The 25,232-nt window shown below is 37.0% G+C and overlaps 1 protein-coding gene across 6 annotated transcripts in view; it reads left to right on the forward strand.

Moving 5' to 3' along the window:
* Nucleotides 1-6,722: 6,722 nt before the first annotated feature.
* Nucleotides 6,723-25,232, forward strand: part of Pcdh9 (protocadherin 9) — a 943,568-nt gene continuing 925,058 nt past the window's right edge. For all 6 annotated transcript variants that reach the window (XM_004651014.3, XM_045145298.1, XM_045145296.1 and 3 more), the window contains exons 1-2: nt 6,723-7,284; nt 8,518-11,687. In XM_004651014.3, the coding sequence (XP_004651071.1) occupies nt 8,652-11,687 (3,036 nt within the window). In that variant the 5' untranslated portion in view covers nt 6,723-7,284; nt 8,518-8,651. The remainder of the gene's footprint in view (nt 7,285-8,517; nt 11,688-25,232) is intronic.

Genomic DNA, 25,232 nt, shown 5'->3' on the forward strand with positions numbered 1-25,232 from the left:
GGCAGAAGCAGGAGTTTCATGAGTTCAAGTTAGTCAAGGTTACCTAGTAATTTCCAGGAATGTCCCTTAAAATGTACCAATTAGTAAAATAAATGAAAATAAAAACAAAAGTAAAAAAAAAAAGAAGTCAAAAGTTGAAATAAATTCGTACAGTTATTTTAATAGCTATTACTAAAATAGAGATTCAAGGCAGAATGTCTATTTAATGTAGCATTAAACTTTGAAAAGTAATCAGCTGAACTAAGTTGGAAAAATTACACATATTATATTATAGATATACTTCTTAATAAAAGATGCCTGTAAAGTATTTGCTAGTTTTATATACGGGTCTTCAAAATATGTTTTGGAATAAACAATATAACACTGAATTTATCTCTTATGTATTTTATAACCATGACATATTCCCCATTTGATTCTGTTTTTGTTAAATATAGTATTTACGTGAAGTTTCATATCATGTCTAGGAATAAATATATTGTTTTATTACAAAACATTAGTTCTGGGCTGAAGAGATGGCTAAGTGGTTAAGGCACTTGCTTATGAAGCCTAAGGTCCTATGTTCATTTCCCTAGTATCCATGTAAGCCAGAGGCACAAGGTGGGACATGTATGTGTCTGGAGTTCCTTTGAAGTGGCTAGAGTCCCTGGAACACCCATTTATTCTCTCTCTCAAATAAATAAATAAATATACTTTTAAAATTAGCTTCAGGCTGGAGAGATTGCTTAGTGGTTAAGGCTCTTGCCTGCAAAGCTTAAGGACCGAGGTTTGATTATCCAGGTCCCATGTAAGGCACTTGCACATAGTGTTGTATGCATCTGGAGTTTGTTCACAGTGGTTAGAGACCCTGGTGTTCCCATTCTCCTTTTTTTCTCCCTCCCTCCCTCTCTCACTCTCTCTTCCCACTGTCATAAATAAATAAAATTTAAAAATTAGCTTAATCTGCAAGTAAAGGACAACTTCAAATAAAAAAATGCAACACCCTCTTTTAGCATACCTTTTAAAAACACTATAGAACTGTATAAACTATAGAAATTCACAATAAATTTACAATTATGCCACAGATACAGAAAATGAGTGTTTATTGAATGTCTTGAAATATAGACATATCTACAATCTTTCCAAATAATTGCTTAGAGTTCATTTGTTCATTTCCAAGAAAAATTTTCCTAATTACATTTCCTTATAAAGGCAATATATTTTTATTGTATTTTTTAAATGAATATGCCATATATTACATTTTGGCTTGATTTAGTTTTTATTTATTCATTCCTTTGTTATTTATTTATTTTGTGGTTTTGGATTTCAAACTCAGGCCTTGTGTATACTAGGCAACCACTCCACTACTAAACAATATAACAATATAACAATAAAACAATATAACAATACTACTACCACTACTGAACCCCTCCAAGTGTATTACTTGATTTAAATCAGACCAACCCTATTCTTTATTTCCAAGGAATGCAGGGCTTCAATAAGTCCCTCCTAACCCTTGACAATATTTTATGAATCTGTAACCAGAGCATAGTAAATTCACATGAAGGGGCATGTATATTGCATTTGGATACCTTGTAGAGGGTTGTACATCAGACTAAAGATCACTGCTCAGTCTCTCCCTTTCCTTCTCTCTTTTGTTTCTTCCCTTGCTCTCTCCTCCTCTTCCTCCTTCCCTCTCTCCCTTTCTCCCACTTTGTTGCTCTGAAAACAATCCTCTTGTCTCAGCTTCACAACTGCTAGCACTGCAGCATGATTCACCATGCCTGACCAAGATATGGTTTTCACTTTGAAATTTTTTAAGTATGTATAAATGCATGTAGACACACAAGTTTTATTAAGCAGAGATATGTGGATCTCAATCTCAGGTTAAACACCACTGTTCAGTAAAAGCGGGTGTCTTCATTGCTGTGACCTTGATGCTATTGGTGGGGGTATCAGTGATACCAAGATAAGCCAGGGCTGCAGCAGTCTCCAGCTTGCAAGGTCTCCCTGACTCATCCTGACTTAATTAGAAGTGGACTGAGCCTGAAATTTGGTTCCTAAGAGGAGACTATAGGAGAAAAATGAGGCTTATCCATCCTGCCCTATATTATAAATCTATTTATGTGCACTTTATATAACAAATTAGGCTTCTAGAGGAAAATTATGTGAACTCACATTCAAAAAGAAAGACTGGAAACATTAAAGAAATAAGTGAGGCAAAATAATAAACAAGAAAAGCTCTGGAAATTTGTTTTTTTTTCAGATAAAACAGGTTCTATTTTTCAATAATATATGCTGATTTAGGAAAATGTTAACAAAATTAAGAAAAAATAAAACTTTTAAAGTATCATGATGTATTGTTTTTTAACAAACATATTTTGGCAAATGTTATTTTAAAAATGTGTCTAAGCATTTTTTTTAAATGTGTGAATAGAGGTTCTTCCTAATGTAGATGTTTCTACATCTATGTGTATTTGTGATTTGCAAAAATGTGAATTGAATACTTGATGTTTTATTTACAGTTTTTAACCTTCCCTTATCATACAGACCTAAGAATAAGTTTTCCATTTAGTCCACTTAAGTGGCATATTCTAATCAAATTATTTAAATTATGTGCGTGTGTATGTGTGAATGTGTTTGTGTGTGTATGTATGTATATTTTGTGTGTGTTTGCATATGCAGAGAGATGTATTGATTACCATCATTTTAAAGGTATTTTCTATGTTTGTCTACATATCTACTTGAGCAATATTGGTAAAATATGTATTATGAAAGCTCTGTCTATATGTAAAATCTAAAATCTTAAAAAGTAATAAGAAAACTTGCAATTTTACTATTTTGTTAAAGTTATATAGTAATCATGATAAAATAGTGATCCTTGAAATTGTCAGTATATGCTCTTAACTGTTAGAGGTGCAAACCTGGCATCAGTAGTCATTGTCAGTCATACAAATATAGAAAATTGGTATAAATTTAGTTCAGTCATTCAAAGAGAGTGAAGGTTGTCACCTGCTTTCCTTTGTGATTTAATTTCCTTGGACTAGGTTCTTTACTTAAAAAAAATGTATTCAAAAGGAAGGAGCTAAAAATAAGTAATGTAAAAGAATTATCTGGGAGCTTACACACTTTGACAGTTTGCCCAGCCACTTAAAAAGTGTTAATTTTTTTTGTTATGTTAAAATTCTGCCTTGTCATCCTCTCAAATGAAGGGAAACATATAGAGCTAAGTTCTCTCTTTTTTTTTTTTTTTAAATAACACCCCTCCAAATGTACATTATAATAGCCTAGTGTCTTCTCTGAACTGGGGACAATAATACCTGTTTTGACATATGTCTTCTGTGATTGATTGACTAGTGTCTGGGAGACAAAATCTAGTGTCTGGATTAAGGGAACTACAAGAGAACAGATCTCAGAAATATTTTTATTTTCTTCTTAACTTTGATTTGAATATACGACTACTATATTAGAGTTGGAGATATTACCTGAAATCCTTGAGGACATTTGATTATTTGCAGCACTATACACTGTTTTTTATATGCAACACAACTTGCAGGAAAAACCTTTACAATCTCTGTGTGAGATGTCATTTTAAAATTCTGTGTTAACTAGAAAATCATAGATGAGAGAATCTAATTACACTAAACTATGTAACACTAACCTATGTAATAATTCAGGTTATTATATGTCATTACATGGAAGTTATTGTTTTATATATAAATAGAAAAATGCGAAATTAGCGGATACCACATAATTGCATTAACTCAACATTTATTTCTTTATAAATCTGTGAAACCATTTAAGTCTTTATTTAACTTTCCAAAGGTGACTTAGCTTCACAAGCATCCCATGACCTATGTAAACAAGGAAGAATACTGAGGTACTTTTACTCTTGTCTGAATGCTGTAATTCTTACATTAGTAATCAGTTCAACAAACAAGTGAGATAGTCATAATCCCATGTTGTAAAAATATACATTGTCACAGAAGAGTAAGGGTTAATTTCGTCGATCTAATTGGAAGTCATACGTACACATACAAACATATACATCAAAAATTACACAGTATGTCAAATAATTGGGCATCTACTAGTAGTTTTCAAATTCATTGAAGAATACACAGTTTAAAAAGCCAACAGATATCCTCTTACAAAAATAGAGTATTTGCTTAAATCACAATCATACAGATATAACTTAAAAATGTGTGAGGTTTATATAGGAAGCAGCTATCACTAAATAAATTGTGTTGTGTCTTGAACAGAAACCACAAGTTAACACAGCAAAGGTCAGGTACATAGTCCCTTATGAATTTTTTTTCTTTCAGACTATTAACATTCCCACTCTAGAATGTAACAGATAGAATATAATAGAAGCAAAAATTCCTCTACACTTTAGAGGTGAAAACATTCCTGATGAAGGAGTCAGAATAATTCAGAAAAATAAAATAAAATAGACACAAGACAGAACACTCTGAGACAGCAGCTCTATTTCTCTTTTGAGAAGAATCTTCACATACCTCAATCTGGGGTTTTGATATGTTTTTCTTAAATTGAAGCCTCATGGTTATAGATCTCATTCTGTGATTTTTTTTTCTCTTCCCTAACCTTTATCCTGAGTTCATGCTAAGATTTCATTTGTGAGCATAGAATATATAATGGGTTCTGCCAGCGAGTCAAGCTATCAGTTAACAAACAGAAGCAGCCTCGCTAAAACTGATGTTAAATAATTATTGTTAAGCTCTTGTGTTGACCCTGCATGACTTCAAAATGACTGTGGTATGATTAGAATATCTCTGCAATGCTGGGACATGATCCCAGCAGTAGCCGTGTTGCTGTTTAGAGTCAATGTATCAGAATCATAGTTCTTTTATGTTTAAGTAGTTCGGAGCATAAAACAGATAACAAAGGGAGCAGTGCATGAGCTTTAATTGTGGATTTTATGAATGGCAAAATGATCAGTCTGAGGTAAGATCCAGAGTCATCCTTTAATTCATTCACATTGGTGCATGAGGGAAAATGTTTCTGTTGACATTGCAATACTTTCATGGCCCTTATTATTGATTTTGTATTTTCTAATCATATTAAACAATAGGTTTTATAGGCTATATACAAACACTGTCAACCTATTGTCTGTAACAACAGAGTTTTAACAACGGATTCATTCGTTTTATGGTGAACTTTTAGGCACAGCACTTTTATTGTGAATTTTCACGGTAGGAGAATATTCACGGTGCTTACAAGTTCAAGTGGAAGATAGTGAAGTCCAACAAGTCAGTTAAACAGTGGACTATGTGTATATTATGCAGTTTGGTAGATTTTATTAATGATATTTAAAATTTTAATTAAAATATCTAAACATATGTGAACATATTTGAGAAGAAAATCTTTGTATTTATTGTCGAGAGATAATTAATGCCTTTAGTGCTCATACATTTCAGTACAGTATGGGGAGCACAGCGTTTTAAAACCAACGTCCGTTATTCATCAATATAAGTTAGAAAAAGTTAACCGTGCATTAAACTTCCTCAGACAACCTTGATAGGCAATGTACATGAAAAAAAAAATCTAAAACCTAAGTTTTTTTTTTTTTTTTCTAAGTGACTTATATGTTAATACTTCACACTTTACTAAGGTACAACAAACCTTTGGGGTTTACTGTTTTTAAAAGACCAAACACAGTGCTTTAGAGTGGGGTGCAATATTGGAAGGAGCAAGGCTAATCCTTCTGGTAGTCATCCCTTAGGCTCTTGGATGAAAATGAGGAATGTGTGAGGCTACACTGCAAAGCTGAATTAGAGAAGTGCAAAGCACTGAAAAGAGGAATTCCAGCAGGAAGTCTGGGGGAAGGCGGCGTTAGCAGTTCAGCTAACAGCTGCTCGGGATTCCTTTCAGCTTCTGGGAAGCGAAGTTTGCGGTGAGGAGAGCGTGGGGAGCGGGCTGTCGGCAGCCTGGGCAGGGCGAGCTCGGAACCTGGGACCCCGGTAGCCGAGCAGACGCAGCTCGGGGCGGGGAGACTTCGTGCTGGTCCCGGGGTGTCAGAGCTTCAACTTTCCTCGTCCCCGCGCAGCTCCGAGTGACCCTGCAAGCAAGAAGCGTCCAGATGAATTTTCTTTCTAGTCTCGGTTGAGACCCCAAAACACGCACTGGCCCATCTTGAGCTCTCCGCCCTCTTCGCCCTTGTTTCGGATGCCCAGGTCAGCAAACGCCTCCAAGCTGCCGCGGGCGGCTTCGCAACACGCTCCGGGACGCGCGCCCGCCCAGCCCGGGCGCCCCAGCGACCGGAGGCTGGCCGTGCGTCTCCCCCGCCGGTGCCCAGGGCTCCCTCCACGTTGCGAGCAGAAGCGCACGCAGGACCGAGCGGCCGGCGCCCAGCGTCCCCCCGCAGGGTGCTCGGCGGGTGTCGCGTGCCGCCCGCACCTCCACGGATCCGCCGCCCCGCCGCCGCCTGCCTCCCGCCGGGAGCTGTTGGGCATGCTCAGTGCGCGGCCCGCCGGCCAGCCCGTTCCCCGGGGCCCGGATCGCAGCTCCGGGTTTTCGCGGCCGCCGAGGGGCGCTGAGGACGCGAGGCTGGGAGACAGTCAGCGCCTTGTTCGGCGCCCCCCTCCCCGGCCGGCCGCAGCCGCCCGCACCGCAAGATGCTGGCCAATCAGGGCGAGGGGGCGGGGCCTGCTCCGTCACGCCCTCCCTCTGGGCTTATTGAGAGTTATATCAAGAAATTCAGTTCAGAGAGAGGAGAGAGAGGAGAGGGAGAAGGAGAAGGGGGCCAGAGGGGAAGGGAAAGGGGAGAGCGTGCGAGGCTGGAAGGAGGAGCGCCTGGGTCTCTGAAGCATGGAAGAGAGAAGCGATTAGGAATTTGTGGGGCAACTGCCATCCGGGAGAACAGCCAGGAAAAAAAAAAAAAAAAAAAAAAATCAGCATCTCCCCAACTCTGACGTCTCCGGCAAGAAGTTAGAGACTTCAGCGGTACTGACATCAGATGGAAATGCTAGGCTCGGTGCTGTGGAAAATACTCCCGAGCTGAAGAAGTGCAACTGGATGGTGTGTGCGTGTGCGTTAAATACCAGAAGAGCCCAGACCCAGGTTGGGTAATAGAGACGAAATGTGGAGAGAATGACTAACGACAAATCTGTGAATTTGTTCTTGGGAGTTGCTAATTTGCCAGCCCGGAGCCACACATTTTACAAGGAGGAAACGCTTGGCTGCTTGTGAATTCTCCCCAAACTGGTGCTCCCAGATGCATGGCTTTGTATGTGTTGGAACACATCGTTCACTGCAGCCTACCAGGAAAGGGGAAAGGTTGAGACAACTAACGTAAGTGTAAAGTTTCGCATGCACGATTGTAAATTTTGTGTTTGAGTATGTCCTCGGTGCAGACGAGGGATGTTTGTAATTGGGTAGCCGGTTGGGGTAGAGCTCACCTACTGGGCTGTATCTGCATCCCTACCTGCATCGCTCTGCCGGAACTAATCGCGGGCATCAGCCACTGTGCAGCCTAATGCAGATAAGATTGGAGCCTGGGAACTGACCAGTCCTGCTCAAGGAGGGAGCTGCCTGCACCGAGCCTTGCACCCATTTAAATCTCACTTAGGAGCATCTGAGCAGATGCCCTTTTCCGTGCGTTATTGGGTTGCAGTATTTATGTGTAGCAAATGCTGCTAATAGTATAACTGGAGACCAGGGTTAAGAAACTGCATTTTTTTTTTTTCTTTTTGCTTAGTAGAAAATGTTGTTGTGTTACATGGGAATGTTGGCTTGCGTTTCTCTCACATCTCAGCACTCTGTTCCACCTCTGGGAAGAGGAATGGTCTTTTATCATACGTTTTTTTTAAAAAAAGTTTTAATGTTTTTATTAATCTTAATGGGGGTACTGTGACAATTTGGAGAAAGGAGAGCAGGCTCTGGGTAAGAAACACGAAGTGCTGGTGTGGTGTTTTTAGGCAATCAGCATACATAGTGGCCGATGACTACTGCCTCGGGTGCTGCTGCAGCATGTCTTGATGCTCCTTTACCAGTAAGACTGTGTTAGAAGGCAGTTGAAGAACTGGGAGGAAGAAAAAAAAATGAAGACATAGTCTTTTCAGAAGAAAGAGATGACTCAGTGAGGCAGAGAAGAAAACGCATCATAGGTGACATGTGACAAAGCAATTAGCAGGAACCACAGCTAAATACTCTGTGTTTGTCACTTGTACCTAAAACAACTGAGCGAATTGGGTTAGGGGCCAGTAGGTGGGTGAGACAGGGGGAAGGGAAGATGAGAGTAGGAATGCATGTTTTGAATTAAACAAGATCCATTAAAAAAAAAAAAAAACAGCATGGGGGAAATACATGTATTTGTAGCTGCTGTCCTTAATTCAAAAGTAGATAATTCTCTGGGCAAATGCAACAAGCAGGGGATATTCAGTGATGCTATACACAGAGTTAACTTGCAAAACAGTGGCAGAGCAAAATGCCATGTTCACTAATATATAGTAGAAAATGTGGTGTGTTTGTGGCTGTGTTTTCATTTACTGAAGAATAATATTGTCTGTACGATTGTGTTGACAGTGGCTGTCTCCAATAAGAGATGAGATGTAATGCCTCCTCCTGTCCATGCACACTTCCTCTTGCAATCTGTGCACCATTCCTCAGTGGCAACCCTTAAACCCTAAAATCCAGGAAAGGAAAGTAAATACATTATCATGGACCTGAGGGATTTTTACCTGTTGGCTGCTTTGATTGCCTGTTTAAGACTGGATTCTGCAATAGCTCAAGAACTTATTTACACAATCAGAGAGGAACTGCCTGAAAATGTGCCCATAGGGAATGTACCAAAGGACCTGAACATTTCTCACATCAATGCTGCCACAGGGACAAGCGCTAGCCTTGTCTACAGACTGGTGTCAAAAGCTGGGGATGCCCCTTTGGTGAAAGTATCCAGCAGCACTGGGGAAATTTTCACAACCTCTAACAGAATAGACAGAGAGAAACTCTGTGCTGGAGCTGCATATGCCGAGGAGAACGAGTGTTTCTTTGAACTTGAAGTGGTGATCCTCCCCAATGACTTTTTCAGGCTGATCAAAATAAAGATCATCGTCAAGGATACCAATGATAATGCCCCAATGTTTCCATCTCCTGTTATCAATATTTCCATCCCAGAAAACACTTTGATCAACAGTCGCTTTCCAATCCCATCAGCAACAGACCCTGACACAGGCTTCAATGGTGTACAGCATTATGAATTGCTAAATGGGCAGAGTGTGTTTGGACTGGATATTGTGGAAACTCCAGAGGGAGAGAAGTGGCCACAATTGATTGTTCAGCAGAACTTGGATAGAGAACAGAAAGATACCTATGTGATGAAAATCAAAGTGGAGGATGGAGGCACTCCACAGAAATCCAGCACTGCCATACTGCAGGTCACAGTAAGTGACGTGAATGACAACAGGCCAGTGTTTAAGGAGGGTCAAGTGGAGGTGCATATTCCAGAGAATGCGCCTGTGGGTACCTCTGTCATTCAGCTCCATGCTACTGATGCAGATATAGGTAGCAATGCTGAAATCCGGTACATTTTTGGTGCCCAGGTCGCTCCTGCAACCAAAAGACTCTTTGCTTTAAATAACACGACCGGGCTGATTACAGTTCAGAGGTCCTTAGATAGAGAAGAGACAGCCATTCACAAAGTGACAGTGCTGGCCAGTGATGGCAGTTCCACGCCTGCTCGAGCCACGGTTACCATCAATGTCACTGATGTAAATGATAACCCTCCAAACATAGACCTCAGGTACATTATAAGTCCCATCAATGGGACAGTGTACTTATCTGAGAAAGATCCTGTCAACACAAAAATTGCCCTCATTACAGTTTCAGATAAGGACACCGATGTGAATGGCAAAGTGATCTGTTTCATTGAAAGAGAGGTCCCCTTTCATCTGAAGGCAGTCTATGACAACCAGTATCTGCTAGAGACCTCTTCACTGTTGGACTATGAGGGCACCAAAGAATTCAGCTTTAAAATTGTTGCCTCTGATTCTGGGAAGCCCAGCCTAAATCAGACTGCCCTGGTAAGGGTTAAGCTTGAGGATGAAAATGACAACCCACCAATTTTCAACCAGCCTGTAATTGAGCTGTCAGTTTCGGAAAACAACCGACGTGGGTTATACTTAACAACTATTAGTGCCACAGATGAAGACAGTGGGAAAAATGCAGACATTGTTTATCAGCTTGGACCGAATGCCTCTTTCTTCGACCTGGACCGAAAGACAGGAGTTTTGACAGCATCCAGGGTCTTTGACAGGGAAGAACAAGAACGATTCATTTTTACAGTAACTGCCCGGGACAATGGGACCCCTCCCCTCCAAAGCCAAGCTGCGGTAATAGTTACTGTTTTGGATGAGAATGACAATAGCCCCAAGTTTACTCATAATCATTTTCAGTTTTTTGTGTCTGAGAATCTGCCAAAGTATAGTACTGTGGGGGTGATCACAGTGACAGATGCAGATGCTGGAGAGAATAAAGCTGTCACTCTCTCCATTCTGAATGACAATGATAACTTTGTGCTGGATCCTTATTCTGGGGTCATAAAGTCAAATGTCTCCTTTGATAGAGAGCAGCAAAGTTCCTACACTTTTGATGTGAAAGCCACTGATGGGGGACAGCCACCTCGCTCCTCCACTGCGAAGGTAACCATCAATGTCATGGATGTCAATGACAATAGCCCAGTGGTCATTTCTCCACCATCAAACACTTCCTTTAAGTTGGTGCCCCTCTCAGCCATCCCTGGTTCTGTGGTTGCCGAAGTTTTTGCGGTGGATATTGACACTGGGATGAACGCAGAACTTAAATACACCATCGTCAGTGGAAACAACAAAGGATTGTTTCGGATTGACCCAGTAACTGGCAACATCACTCTGGAAGAAAAGCCAGCCTTGACTGATGTGGGCCTGCATCGCTTGGTGGTCAACATAAGTGACCTGGGGTACCCTAAGTCTTTGCACACACTCGTGCTTGTCTTTCTTTATGTGAATGACACAGCGGGAAATGCCTCTTACATCTATGACTTGATCCGCAGGACTATGGAGACCCCACTGGACAGGAACATAGGAGACAGTAGCCAACCCTACCAAAACGAGGACTATCTTACCATCATGATTGCCATTGTGGCGGGGGCCATGGTGGTTATTGTTGTGATCTTTGTCACTGTTCTGGTGCGCTGCCGCCATGCTTCTAGGTTCAAAGCAGCTCAGAGGAGCAAGCAAGGTGCTGAGTGGATGTCCCCAAATCAAGAAAATAAACAAAATAAGAAAAAGAAAAGGAAGAAAAGAAAGTCACCCAAGAGCTCTCTTTTGAACTTCGTGACCATTGAAGAGTCTAAGCCTGATGACACAGTTCATGAGCCCATCAATGGGACCATCAGCCTGCCCGCTGAGCTGGAGGAACAAAGTATAGGAAGATTTGATTGGGGCCCAGCACCTCCAACAACCTTCAAGCCTAACAGTCCTGACCTGGCCAAGCACTACAAATCTGCCTCTCCACAGCCTGCTTTTCATCTCAAACCAGACACTCCTGTGTCCGTGAAAAAGCACCATGTGATTCAGGAGCTCCCTTTGGACAACACCTTTGTCGGGGGCTGTGACACCCTGTCCAAACGCTCTTCCACTAGTTCAGACCACTTCAGTGCCTCAGAGTGCAGCTCGCAAGGAGGCTTCAAGACAAAGGGTCCCTTACACACCAGACAGGTAAACGAGCACTTTTACTGGTCTATAAGTACTGCGTACAAGTGCCCGATCAACCAGTATTAATGTGCCAGTGTGTCTATTGTTTTGGTCTAACTTTAGCTGAGTTATAAAGAGGAAAAAAAAAAAAAACTTGACCCCTTTTCTATTCCTCTGGGGCTCAGTCAAGCATTTTTAGAACAGCTTTGAAATTTCTGAGTTCTGAGAATTATTTAACCTCCCAGTTTCCTTCACATGGCAAAAGATGAAAAGAGGAAATTATTCCAAAGTGTCCCAAGATAATGTTTGCTGAGGAAGAAAACCTACCCTAATATGCCAAATTCTGCTCCTGGGGTTTCCAAATTGCCTGTTTCAAGAATTTCACATTAACTTTTGATCTAAAAAGTCACCTTCAAATCTCAAGTTTAGATGACGTTTGAAGGTCCAGCAGCACTTGTGTTGGAACTGCGCTTGCAAAAGGGGTTAATTTTTTTTTAGACTCTAAACAAGGCAGTCGACTATTAAACGTACATCAGTTGTGCAGCACGTGATTGTCGGCAGGTTGTCACTAAGCCATAGGGGAAGTCTTCTCTTTGATTTCAATTTTTTTATTGTAATATAGTAAACTGGATCTTTATTAGAAAGATTTTCAGTGTCCACGTGGCCAAATACAGAAAAAAAGAAGGGGGGGGGAAGGAATGCTTTGTCCCTAATATAACTGATTTATAGTGAAAAGAATGAATCCATTGTAAATATGCTCTCATCTTAGTAATGCATAAGTGGTCTTTCGTAGCTCATTTTAAACTGTGAAATATGCCACATGAAGAGGGATTAAGAGGCTGCGAAACTCATATTTCAACCAAATCCAGAATTAGTTTTTCTTAGGTCTAATAATTCCTTGTTAATAAAGATTTAAATGCAGCGCTGTCTAATTTATTTCTTGGGTGCTTGTCTTTTGCCACAAAATTTGAATGTCAATAATAGCCTGTAGATGGCACTAGGGTATCATGTCGCTTGTGCTGGCCTGGTGCCAATCCTGCAGTAGCAAGGAAATGGGGGAGGGAAGGATCAAGCTGGTAGTACAGCCAAAGATACCTTTTATTGAATGATAGTTGCTGGGGAGCAACCTGCATTTAAGTTCATTTGCTTGCTAGATTGTGAATAGCTCTCACCACACAAGCTTTCTAGGATTTTGCAATCCAAGTTTTATTGTTTGTGTGTATGGAGTCCACCTCTGATGACGGCCTATCCACATCCACACTGGTTAAAAATCAGAAACCTATAGGCTTCAGAATATCAAGTAAAACAGAAAACATTGGCAGAATTTTCTTGGCAGTCATTAATGAATCTTTGAAGAATTATCAAGTTTTTCTTTTCTACAGTTGTGGTGGATGAAGTAGGGTGTTATATGGAAACTGTTTCCCACTTTGCATCTAGGAAGTACTTTGGGATGACTTTAAGGTTTCATGGCAATAAGTCCCTTGTAACAATGATTTTGAAAGTGAATCATGTAGATAATCTAAGAATATTAAGTATAATTCCTGGGGTTATGGGAGTAAAATTTCCATTTAAAATATTAAATATGTTGAATATTTTAGAAACACAAGTGATTAGAGGCTAAATACACAGAATGAGATTCACTTCTGTAAGTGAATCAGTTCTGATGTCCTACAGGATCTGTGTGGTATAGATGGAAGTTGAAATTGGAAGGAAAACTTCGTTTCATGTTAACTTTATTGGCCTAGAAAAATGGATGCTCTTTTTAAATTTGGAACTATTCCAAACTAGGCAAGGATTTTTAATAGTTGTTATATAATTGTCAGAAAAGCAGTTGAGGAGACTCAATGGGCTTAGATAAACAGTCGCTATGTTAATGAACTGAAAGAGAGAAATTCTATTATTATTTTATCATGAAGGTTGGTAGCTATTAATTTATGATGTGTGATTTCTACAGAATCTTAAGAATAGTATAATTTGAAACATTCACATAAAACATTAAGTCCTTTCCTCCAAAGAATGATATTATTGTACGCCCCATATCGTCTATGTTTCCAATTAAGTGTAATGCATATTGCCACTGAGGTACAGGCCAACTTTTTTCTGACATTCTCAATCATTGAACTTAAGTAGAGTGGTGACATAAATGTTAAGTGCATTTTACCAAAGTATGAAAAAGACCTTTTGTTGAGTCCTTGTCTTTTATAGAGATAGTTGCTACTATGATGTAATCTTCCATATAGGATGCTGAGTAATTCTCATAACTGGAACTAAAGTATATTTTAGACAGTCTTCTGACCATACAGTACTTTAAGGTTTTTCTGTATTATAAGCACTCTGATGTTCAAATGTAGCCATAAATTTACTATCATGGACAAAAAGCTACTGAAATGGCTATCTTATACCTTTTAGAAATTTTAATGTTACAAAAGGAAAACTAATAATGTTATTGGGAAAAGAAATACTGGAAAAAGTAGAGGGTGATGTCAGTACATATATCAGTAGATAGTTTTAGGAAAAGGGGGCCTATTTTCTATAGATAAGAAATATAAATTATAACTAACCCTTAAATTTTTTGTGTTTACTAAATTATATGCAATAGCTATCTGAAGATATTTTATTTAAATGTAGAAAAGAGAGAAAGTTATTATATTTTTTCTTTCTAACTCCTTCAGTTTCACTAGTGGCTTTTAAATTAAATAGTCCTGAAGTTTACAACTTTGAGAAAGTAAAGATCACTACTACATGTACTTCCAAAGGAATTCATAAGCTAATACCTACTCTCTAGATATTTTTAGTAAGGTGGGAACAGTTGACATTAACTGGACATCTTTTCATTTCATGGTGTTAGTTGAGATGTGGGTAAAATGCAAGAGTCCTAAATTAAAAGTTAGGAAACTTAAGTTCCACCACTCTGTATAGTCTACCTAATTAAAACATGGCTGAGTTCTTTGTCATGGGCTGTTTGTAGTGCATTAATGCCTATTTTCTTCTGGCTTCTCCTTTGGTGTTTCCCCGTTGTTTATCTGCAAAGAATGCAAGAAATAAATTTAAACCATATCCTAACGTACCTACCTGATGAGAATTTTTTTTTCTTGAGTATAGCAAACTTGTTATTAAATATTCCACTAGTTATATTTTGTGACATTTATAAGTGCCATTTACATTCCCATATTGAGCATTTACCTTTTAAGCAAGAAATTATTTCTGACATATGATAGTTAAGAAACAAAGCAAAGTTACTGTTAATAGGGTGTACAGGTGTCAACATAGCAAATTACAAATGGGTTCTAAAAGATAAAGTTAAGTGTCTCTGCCTAAAAGCCAAAATAAAAGTGGTACTAGTGTAAGAGAATTTAAAATAGAGGAGTTTCCACCTAGTAGGATGTCTCAGAGTAACCTGGAATAAGTCTTAAAGCACAAAGTTTTATGCTGTATACGGAGAGGTTCTCATACCATACCACTGGATCAGACCTGAAAATTTTATACTTCAAACAACTTCCTGGGTGGTAATTGGTTCTACCATTCCAAGTGCCATCCTTTGAGAAGAAGCTTTAGAATATTAGAACAAGAAATGCCAGGTTCTCCCCCTTTTATATTATCATAACCCACAGACCTGTTTTTGCACAGCCTAACTCTCAGCCCATTTATTGACAGCTGTTTTATTGTCGCTGGAGGCTTTACAGTAAGCTGTTTATTGCTATTTCCCAACTTGGTTGACAGCATTTTGAGAATTCATTTTCTTGGTCCCAGTGTGCTCTTTCTTCAGCAGGAGGTTGGTAATAAATGAAAATGTTAATGTAAAAAAATAGTAATCTATTTACATTTGACACGTTTCTTCAAGTAATGAAACAGTCTGTAAGATTTCCACTAGATTGTCGCTCTGGATAAACATCCATGTTTTAATTTTCTAAATGAAATGCCCCATTTAGCACTTAAAATACTGGTGTTAACTTTATATTTTTTTTAACAATATGAACTATTTGTTCACAGAAACTTCTTGCATACATTGAAGAATTTATACATTGAACACGTGTGTTCAGGCTGTACTTGTGTGTGTGTGCATGCTTTTGCAGCTGTAAAGGGAATTACTTCCTTTCCAAATCATTTAGAGATAGTATATTGTATTTATGATTACTTTCATGTGTTTTTAGCATTCCACCACAGCCAGTCCTGAAATGCTACTATGGCATGTGGAAAGCAGAAGGCAGCCACAGAATGGTTGTTAGACCAGTCAGAAAGAAGAACTCAAAGTGAATTATACCAAATGTGAGGCCAGCAAAGGCTTCAATATACTTCAGCCACCAAAATTTACAGTGGACAGACACTGAAGGTGCATGCGGGTAGCATGTCATGAAAACTCTCTCCCTAAATGCAAGTTATTTTAACAATGGTATAAATGGTGAATTCATTTTACACATTCTGTTTCCTGTGGTCAAAATTTATATTTAGAAGTAAAATATACTACCTTAGTTATGGATTCAGATTTTTTAAGTAAGTAGAAGATTGCTATTCAAACTAGATACTTTTCTCTTAGAGTTTTGATGGCACTATTTCATATTTTTAAACATATTTTGCCACTTCCAGCCTACGAAGTACAAGATAGCATATGTTATTCACTCCTGATAACTTTGAGGCACATAGAAAAGTGGCACCCGCATCAAACCTGAACATTTGTTAACATACAGATATTTTTATAGTTAATATACTCTATTATCTTAGTTCCTAAATTTTAAGTGTTAATATTGATACAGTATGCTTTCACATTTTACATCGTTGGGACAAGTCAGGCACATAGTGTGACAGAACAGGCTTTGGCATCATTCAAAGGACCTTTCAGGCTGATTTAGTGGATCACTTTCTCAGTGTGTGCGGTGCATTGAACTCTAGCCTGGTGCTTCCAAAAGGAAAAGAACAGCATCAACAAAAAACATAGAAATTTTGTACTGGTTATAATATGCCATTTATTATATGCTTACACTGCAATTAAATTTTAAACTTTCATTCATCTTGTTCTAACAGCAAAAATTAAAACATGCTAAATAGAAAATTAGAGAACTTAGATTTCAAGCAAAATCTCTAATCTGAAATATTTCTTCGCAACCAGTGGTTTCTGAGTGCAGTAGTTTTCATTTCATTTTGCATGTGTGAGATATGAAAGTAATACCTTTCTGACAAGTTGTGTTTTTGCATTTTTTATTATTTAGATACTTTAATATCTATTTTTTTAATGTTGTTGTTGGAGGAGGAATTTGCTAATCTTCCAACTGTCCAAAGTTTCTGTGGTATGTCTAGCTATCCCAGTTTGAGGATGTTTGGAGCATCCAGACTAATTTTCTGTGTTCTGGTTTGATGCTTCTCAGTTTGACTTTGCTAGAGGTGAGATCTTATTGTGTGTACATTTATGAGCACAACGGTGAAACAAAACCAAATCTAGTGCAGTGTTTATGGCTTTTACTGAAAATCCTTGGGAGTAAGCTTTATCTACATGTATTCTTGTTTTCACAAATAAGGTTCCTTATTAAAACTATAAATTTGCTTCTTGGTAATATGAGAGAATCAGTTAATGTCTATATATTTAGTCTAGTTGGAAAGCAAGAATTACATAATATTATCTTTTTAAATATTTTCTTGACAGTCAATTTCCTATTTAATGTTCTTTCAAAATTATGTGTATCATAGTGCTAAACTTTGGCACATGCTAGTTAACATATGACTTTGATCACAAGGCAAGTATTAGTGTGAATTTGGCAATTCCAATCAGTGAAAGGGGAATAAAAGAAACTTTAGTGTTAATTAAGGCCCAAGATCAGACTTCTCAAGTAGTAATGCTAATATATTAAAGCCTTATTTTAATAGACAACATCCCCCAAATTTTCATCACACTACAGAAGGAAATGCAAATATCATATAGAAATATGATGTCTCATGTACATAAGGAGATTATATTCTGCTGTTTAAGATTTCATCCGTTGTTATTTCAAAGAACTGTTAAATCTGTCAAACATTTCATTTGGAAAGGAACACATGCTTTTTGCCTTTGTTTGAAACAAACCTATTGGGCTGTCAGTCATCAGAAACATAGAACTTGAAAGATATATTATCATGATTGACATTTTGCTTTAGATTTATATTGCTTTTTCCCTAAGCCAAGATTCATTAAAATTTGAAATTCTTATATAAGTCAAAAGTAGCCATCCATCTTTAATAGTAAAAAGTGACAGCAGAAATAAACTTGAAGGAATAAAAAAATAGTATTTAATCTCTCACACCTATATTTTGTTCTATAAATAATTTGTCTCCTATGGATATGAATATGGCAGAGTTAGTAAAATTTTCTGAGCCATAGCACACACATTATGAATGTTATAAGTCATACATTAGAGATCTTTGATGTTTGTATTCATCATTTAAAAACATGAAGATTTGATCTTTAACAGTTATAGTACACAAGCATGCAAGACATTTAAATAGAGGACTTGAAACCACTTGCTCTTCAGAGTGGTGAAGACATTAACTGTCAAGAGTGCTGCAGCATATTTGATTGGTTCTTTTCCTCCATTTTATACTGATTATTTGGATATTTGAGATGATGAATATATGAAATTTATCTGTTCTTGACTAGATGTCATTGTATAGATTCACCACCTATAATAATTTTATGGATTTATAATTATGTAGGACATAGGAAAGGATGGTAATTTGGCTGACAGTCTCATTTGCATAATATCATATATCTAACATCCTCCTATAATTTTTTTTACATTTACCATTTTTACATTTTAGGATTGCAGTACTTTACTGATATTTGCTTACTAGCCTTTTTCCTGCTGTTCACAGTTAAGGAACTTTCTAATCCCTTTTAGAATATCAAGGAACTAATGGGTTGCAGAGTATTTGTATCTTTAAACTTGCATTGTAAGCCTGTGATTCAGATTCATACATGTCTCTCCCCATCATAGTTACTTTGCCCAATACTATTTTGTCCTCCTAACAGTCAGCTTTTAACTTGAGAATATTTATTTTTGTTGGAAATGAGCATGCCAGTGGTAGAAATTTGGAATTCACCCTCCAAATGAATGCCATCACAGACAGGGCAATTCTGGCACATTTTGCACAGATCTGTATGAACACAGTGAACCCTTCATAAGCTCTTAGATTGTGGGAAATCAGCGCTGAAAATTAAGTAGGGTTTTAAAGATTTGCAAAGCAGAGAGCTTTGTATAATGCTGGTATTGCAGGTGCCTATTAAATATGAAGTAAAGGCTTTGTAATACAACTAGTTAATATGTTTCCTGCCACATTAGAGTGATTTATATCCTAGGGAATGAGGTTTGCTTGTTTTTTTTCCAAATGCAGAGTCATTGGACATATCTAAAAGAATAAAAATCTCAAATGTATACCTTAGAATGGACAGATTAGCTCGTGGATGGATCCGATTATGCAGGATTGGTGATGTGGGCCTGCTGGTGCTTACTGAAGTGCCTCTGACGCCCATGCTCTCTGGGCTTTACCTCTCCTGAAATGAAGCTCTCAACTGTGTGTGCAGACTCTCCTTTGAATGTAAGCTATATAACATCATTGTACTGAAGAAGGCTGGGCGCTCGCTGAGTGCTTTATCCTGAAAGGAACTGTTTTGAGTCATTTCTCCAACTATATTTAGGATTGGTTTTTGCTTCATTTGCAAATACTGTATATTGATCAGATGACACTTCATTCCTGGCATACATGGGTTTCACTATTTTTGCCATCATGGAAATGTTGAGTGAATGCTTTGCAGTTCTTAACACTAGATGTTAGCATGTTAAATAGCCCTATTACTTAGAGATCGGTGGAACTAGTAATGACCATGCACACACACACACACACACACATATATATATATATGTGTGTGTGTATGTGTGTGTGTGTGTGTGTGTGTGTATTCTACAAAACATAATCCATGTTTTGTCCCCAATAGCTAGAATAGTTCATCATAAATGAATGATTTTTAAAATATAATGTTTTGATGCTTTGCTTTCATTTGTTTTTGAAAAATAATAGGACCCCAATGCATAGAATGAGATTTTTTACTTTTCACATAAAACCGTGCTTAGTAGGCAGGAACAGGGGAAGCAAAGGATTTATGAGATGAAACTATATCTTTTAAAGGAAGAAAATTTATTTTGCTGACAGTAGTTCTATACTAGACCTTCTAGGAGACAAGAAATAAAAACAAATACTTTTGCTTTTTTGGATTCAGAGGATGCAACCAATCTGAGCCTCTCTGTGACAACAGTTGCATGGTGAGGACTTTTAAACATACACCTACATAAGATTCTGTAGGAAACTTTGTTGAGGTTGCAAGTGACAAGTGGGAATGGAGTGAGCTTAGAGTTGTGAGTTGATACCCTCCTATTTCAGATATTCATGTCACTGAACCGATTTTTACGTTGGAAGTCTAAAATCACAACAGCCTTTCCTCTTTGTCAGCTGTGAGCACAACTGGACTGGTAATGCCTCTTTCTCTATGTCTTCTTATTTGCTGGCTATCACTATTCTCTTATGTTCTTTACTTCGTTTCTCAGTAAATTTTAAAATGACGTGAATTGCATTTGCAGACCTTTCTAATGTACATAATCATTTTTTAACCTCAAAGTGGAAATAAATAGTAAAATCACACTCGATTACAGTAAAGCAACACATTATTTAGAGTATTTTAGTGTGGCATGAACTCATTTTCACTTTTGATCTTGACAGAAAGATCTTCTGCCAAGGTAGAGGTAGCAAAAGTTATGTTTAACTTATTGATTGATTTTTAAACATGGAAATAATTAAGCAAAGGCTTTCTGACACCTACAGACTCTTTTGTAGACAATTACATTCAGCTCTAGTTAGGGTTTATTGACTTCTGGGTGATACTGGGAGCGTCACTCCTCAGGGTTTAAACTATTCCTGCAGGACCATCTGTTATTGGCAGGGCTGTACATCCTTTGAGAGCGGCCGACTAGGGTCATCCCTAGGCAAATAGTCAGGATTCTGCTACACATGGACCCAGTTTCAATTTCTAATGGAAACTCAGACCACATATTGATGCATTATTATTTACAGCACACTGGTTAAGGAGGCTAGAAAGTGGTTTCTCAGTATACGTGTGTCACATTTCTGCCCACATTGCTGGCACTGAACCTGCTACAGTGCTGAGAAGACTGGACTTCGATGAAGTGTACATTTAATCATCTGTTCCATCAATTTAGCTCCATAATGAAGATCTTACCTATCTTATTCACATTCACTTTCTTCTCTCACTGATAGATATCTGTGGTTTCTATCTTCTTTCCTCATTTCTTAAACATCATTGTGTCCATACTGCCATGACTTTCACATTAAAATGCAAGGGGAAAGGAAAGGTGAGATACTTCAAACACAGTCATCCTCCTACTCTTACAAGCCTCCAGATCGAAACTTTCTAAAGCCTTTTGAGTAATTACTTTACTGGTTTCTCCTAAACATGATGATCAACAAGTTAGACTGGCATGTGTTTGAGAGAGATACAAGGTTTATGAACAGAGAAAGCATTGGGTAAAAGTTCCAGAAATGAATTCTTCAACCATCCACACAGTGAATGAGAATTCAGTGTATGCTCTGTAGAATAAAGCAAAATAATAATTGAATAGTGATTAATGTTCTGTCTAGCTATACTATTAATTTCAGAAAGATAAATTTAGTGCCTAAGAGAACTCAAAGGATATATTTACACACTTGAGATTCATATGTGCTTTTGAGATTATTTGGCTTATTGAAATCATTTTCCAGCCACGAAAATGGTAACTTTGAGAAATCATTTGATATTTCAACAAACAAAATTCTTTATAAACTACTCATGAAAATAGTGACAATGGCTCATCACCTAGACAAACAGACTCCTGATTATTTTGCTTACTCCATAAATTTGTTATGAAGTTATGTGATCAGACGGAAATCATATATATGCATAGTATGTAGATATGCCCAATAGTTTCCCACCACTTTTTAAAGGACATCAGCTTCCCACTGACAGAGGGGCTAATGTTTACCTAATGGGTTCTTAGGTTTGTTTCTGGTGGTTTTCTTAAACCTGAGTTTAATATTATTTATAAACCAGACACCAGCAATAATCTGCTCTTGGTTTAACATACTGTTTTGATTTGTGGTTATAAAAAGTTCTGAGGAATTGATTTTGTAATGCATCAGCATATAACATATAAAATGCCTTATTTAGATGGTAGTTCCTATTGTTTCCTGTCTGTATAATGACTTCATCTTTCAATTCAACTATTTAATCTATTTCAGCTAGATACCATGTTTTAAAAATTATTTCATTCCTTTTAATATTTATTAGTAATTTCACATTATACCTGTTAAATAAGAGAACTCCACCCATCTGGGAGATTTTCACCTTCCACATCTCTCCTATTACAAAACAACACATATGAGAGCAAATTTCTCCCATAGTAAGTACTTAACACAGCTGGAGTTATTTGAAACCTGCTGGTTTTTGCTTCCAATTATTCCATAGAATAGAAAGCATCACTGTTGAAGTAATGGCATACAGTGTGTAATCAAACTAGTTAAAATGCCTAGCAGTGTATGGATCATTTGTCAAATTGATGCCACAACCATAACATTAAACAGTTTTTAACTCTTATTTTTCTTATTTAAAAATACTGGAACCTTATTCAAAAGCAAATATTTAGTGTCTGAATATAGAAATTTAGCATATGTGGTATATGGGTGACATAAACATTATAAGACCAAATAAAAATTAATGAAATATGATTGTACCTGAAAAACACTTTTTCTTAATATGCTGGGCTAAAATCATTTCCTAGTAGTGGAATAGCTAAAAGCAATAAGATAAAATTGCTGAGCTGAAATTGAAGGAAAATACATTTTTCTAACCAATCCAATTAACTTTATCAACCACATAAAAAGCCAACATAGTCAAATTTCAATTAGTTTCAATGTGGCTTAGATTGCAGAAAATAAACTTTTAACACCTTACTGACTTTTGCCACCCTTTGGTACACTTCATTTTTTTTTTTTTCACTGCTCTTAATTTTACAGAGAAAATGTCTTAGTGACAAGAAACCAAACCAAAGCAACAAGAGCACATCATTCATGTGTATGGAATAGTTTAGTTAAGTATATGAGCCATGAGCATCTAGTGTGATTTCTTTCAGAATTCTTATGTTACATTAAGAGATGAGCTCAGATTTTCAGTATGGAACATAGAAAATGAGGCACAAAGTATTGTCATTGTTTTAGGTACTAGAACCAATAAACCTGTTTCAAGTCTACAGTATGACATATAATATACTACGCATTCTCCAAATTCTGTCATGTTGATGATCATGGAGATATTTCATCCATGAGACAGTGTTGAAATATTAAAAATGGTAAACATTAGGCTTTAAGGATTTGGATTCATCATATAATTTTAAATACACGGCATTCTCATGTTACCTAATCTCATATATGTATACTAATATACACATTTGTTATATATACTACATGACAATTAAGTTGGTCCATTTTATGTTTTGAATATGAATAACATCTTCGTTTAGCATAGGAAGTGTACAGTTCCAGGAAGTTTATGTAACTGCCAGTTCCCATAATGGCCAAACAAAGGCTCTATGAAGAAGTATTTCCTACCTCATGTTTCTTAAATCTTTTCCTGTATGGACATTGTCACTTGGTCCTCTCACTTGACAATGTGAAGGACATTTTGTGACTCTGAATATATATATTCATTTGTAGTGTTTTAACAATTCCAGCATACAATTATGAAATTTCTTTTGGCAAAGATCTACTACATGATCCTTTGTATGTATATTTATATATACATACTCAAATACACACACACACAAGCACACACACACAGACAAACACACACATACCTATACATCAGTTAGTTCCTAGGTTCTTTTTTATTTCTAGTTCATACTGTCATTTAACACACATCTAATATGTGACAGCTGTGATCCAGGACTGGTGTCAAAAAAATATGATATTTAAAAAATTAATGGCATAGTTTTAACTTAAAGCATTTCACTAGATTTTAAGAACAAAAATATTTTCTGAAAAATTCCATTACTTAAGAATAATAAGTGATCTCTCAGTTTTAAATTGATGTCAATTCCCTGAAATATATTTTTTAAAGTTTCTTTGGTTCTCACTTTAAAATTACTTTTAGGATTATCAGTGTGATAATAAAATTCTAGGAGTTATTATTTTAATTTAGTTTTAAACTTATCTTTTTGTTAATTTAAATAGAAATGTTATTTTTCATCCATGAAAAACCATATTCCTCATACAAGGGTGTTAACAAAAAAAATTTTCAGCTAAAACAATTAATTATTTTACTACATGAGATTAGCCTAGTTGCTGGAAAACAGTGTCCAGCTCAATAATGTCAAGAAATAACCCAAATCACATTAGACAATGGTCCTAAAAATGGGCTTTCACTTTGCAGTGGGATCTATTTTGATGAAGCTATTTTAAGAAATGATAAACTGAAGAAGAAAGTTTCTGCTTTCACCCTTTGAAACAATATACGTTTAGCATAGGCATGGAGCATAGATACTAAATTCTGGCTGGTGTATCTGTTTGGTTTACTTGGCTTTTTCCTCCACATCCTTGAGATGTTGGCAAGTCCATTGTCTTATGAATATTTATCACAATATTTCAAGGAACCAGTACAATAACATAAATGGTGAAAACGGAAACTTTCAGTTTTATTTTATTTTTCTTAAATTGAATACATCTTTATCCTGAAAACTTTTTTTTTTTCTTCATAGAAATGTCACAGTTGAAATTTTACGTTTTAGGCAAGATTGGCTATATTATCTTTAACTCATTTATATCCATGACCCTAACTTACCTATAGGTGAAGATTTATGTAAAGCTATTCGATAGTTCCAGTACATTTAGGTAAAAAATCTCTCCTTTGTGAAAATATATATATATATATTTTCATATATACCATGATCCACCTGCACATTCTTGTGCAAATGAATTTTGAAAGAAAAGCCTTCTCTGCCAGGAGATGTACTATTTTAATTGCAATTAGACTTCTGTGATAACCATCAAGCTGGTGCCTAACTCTAAAAGGATCTTTCCAACTGTTCATGGCTGCTGCATAGGCAACTATCACTACGTAATTACTATAATTAAATGAACTACAAAATTGAAACCTGCTAAAATATGTAGAGCTCAGGAACAAGATGTGAAATAGCACTTGTTAATTAAACATATTAATTGAAATATAAGTGACTTTTTTGGAAGCCACAAGGGAATGGATATAAGCAGTCCAATAAGTACATGCAATTTACATTTCAATGATTCAAACATATGGAGAGTTTATTGGGCTAATAGAAAACCAAACAACAGGATAAGGCAAGTTTATTAAAAAGGGATACATTTGAACAAGTTTGAGTGGAAGTCACATGAGTGTTGCCTTGTTCATAGTATTCATTTTCTGTAAATCATCCCTGTATCAGTTGTACTACTGATCACCATGACCACCAACTTACTGTTCTTAATAGTTTG

Source organism: Jaculus jaculus, chromosome 3 (assembly GCF_020740685.1).
Source record: "Jaculus jaculus isolate mJacJac1 chromosome 3, mJacJac1.mat.Y.cur, whole genome shotgun sequence".
Lineage (NCBI taxonomy): Eukaryota > Metazoa > Chordata > Mammalia > Rodentia > Dipodidae > Jaculus > Jaculus jaculus.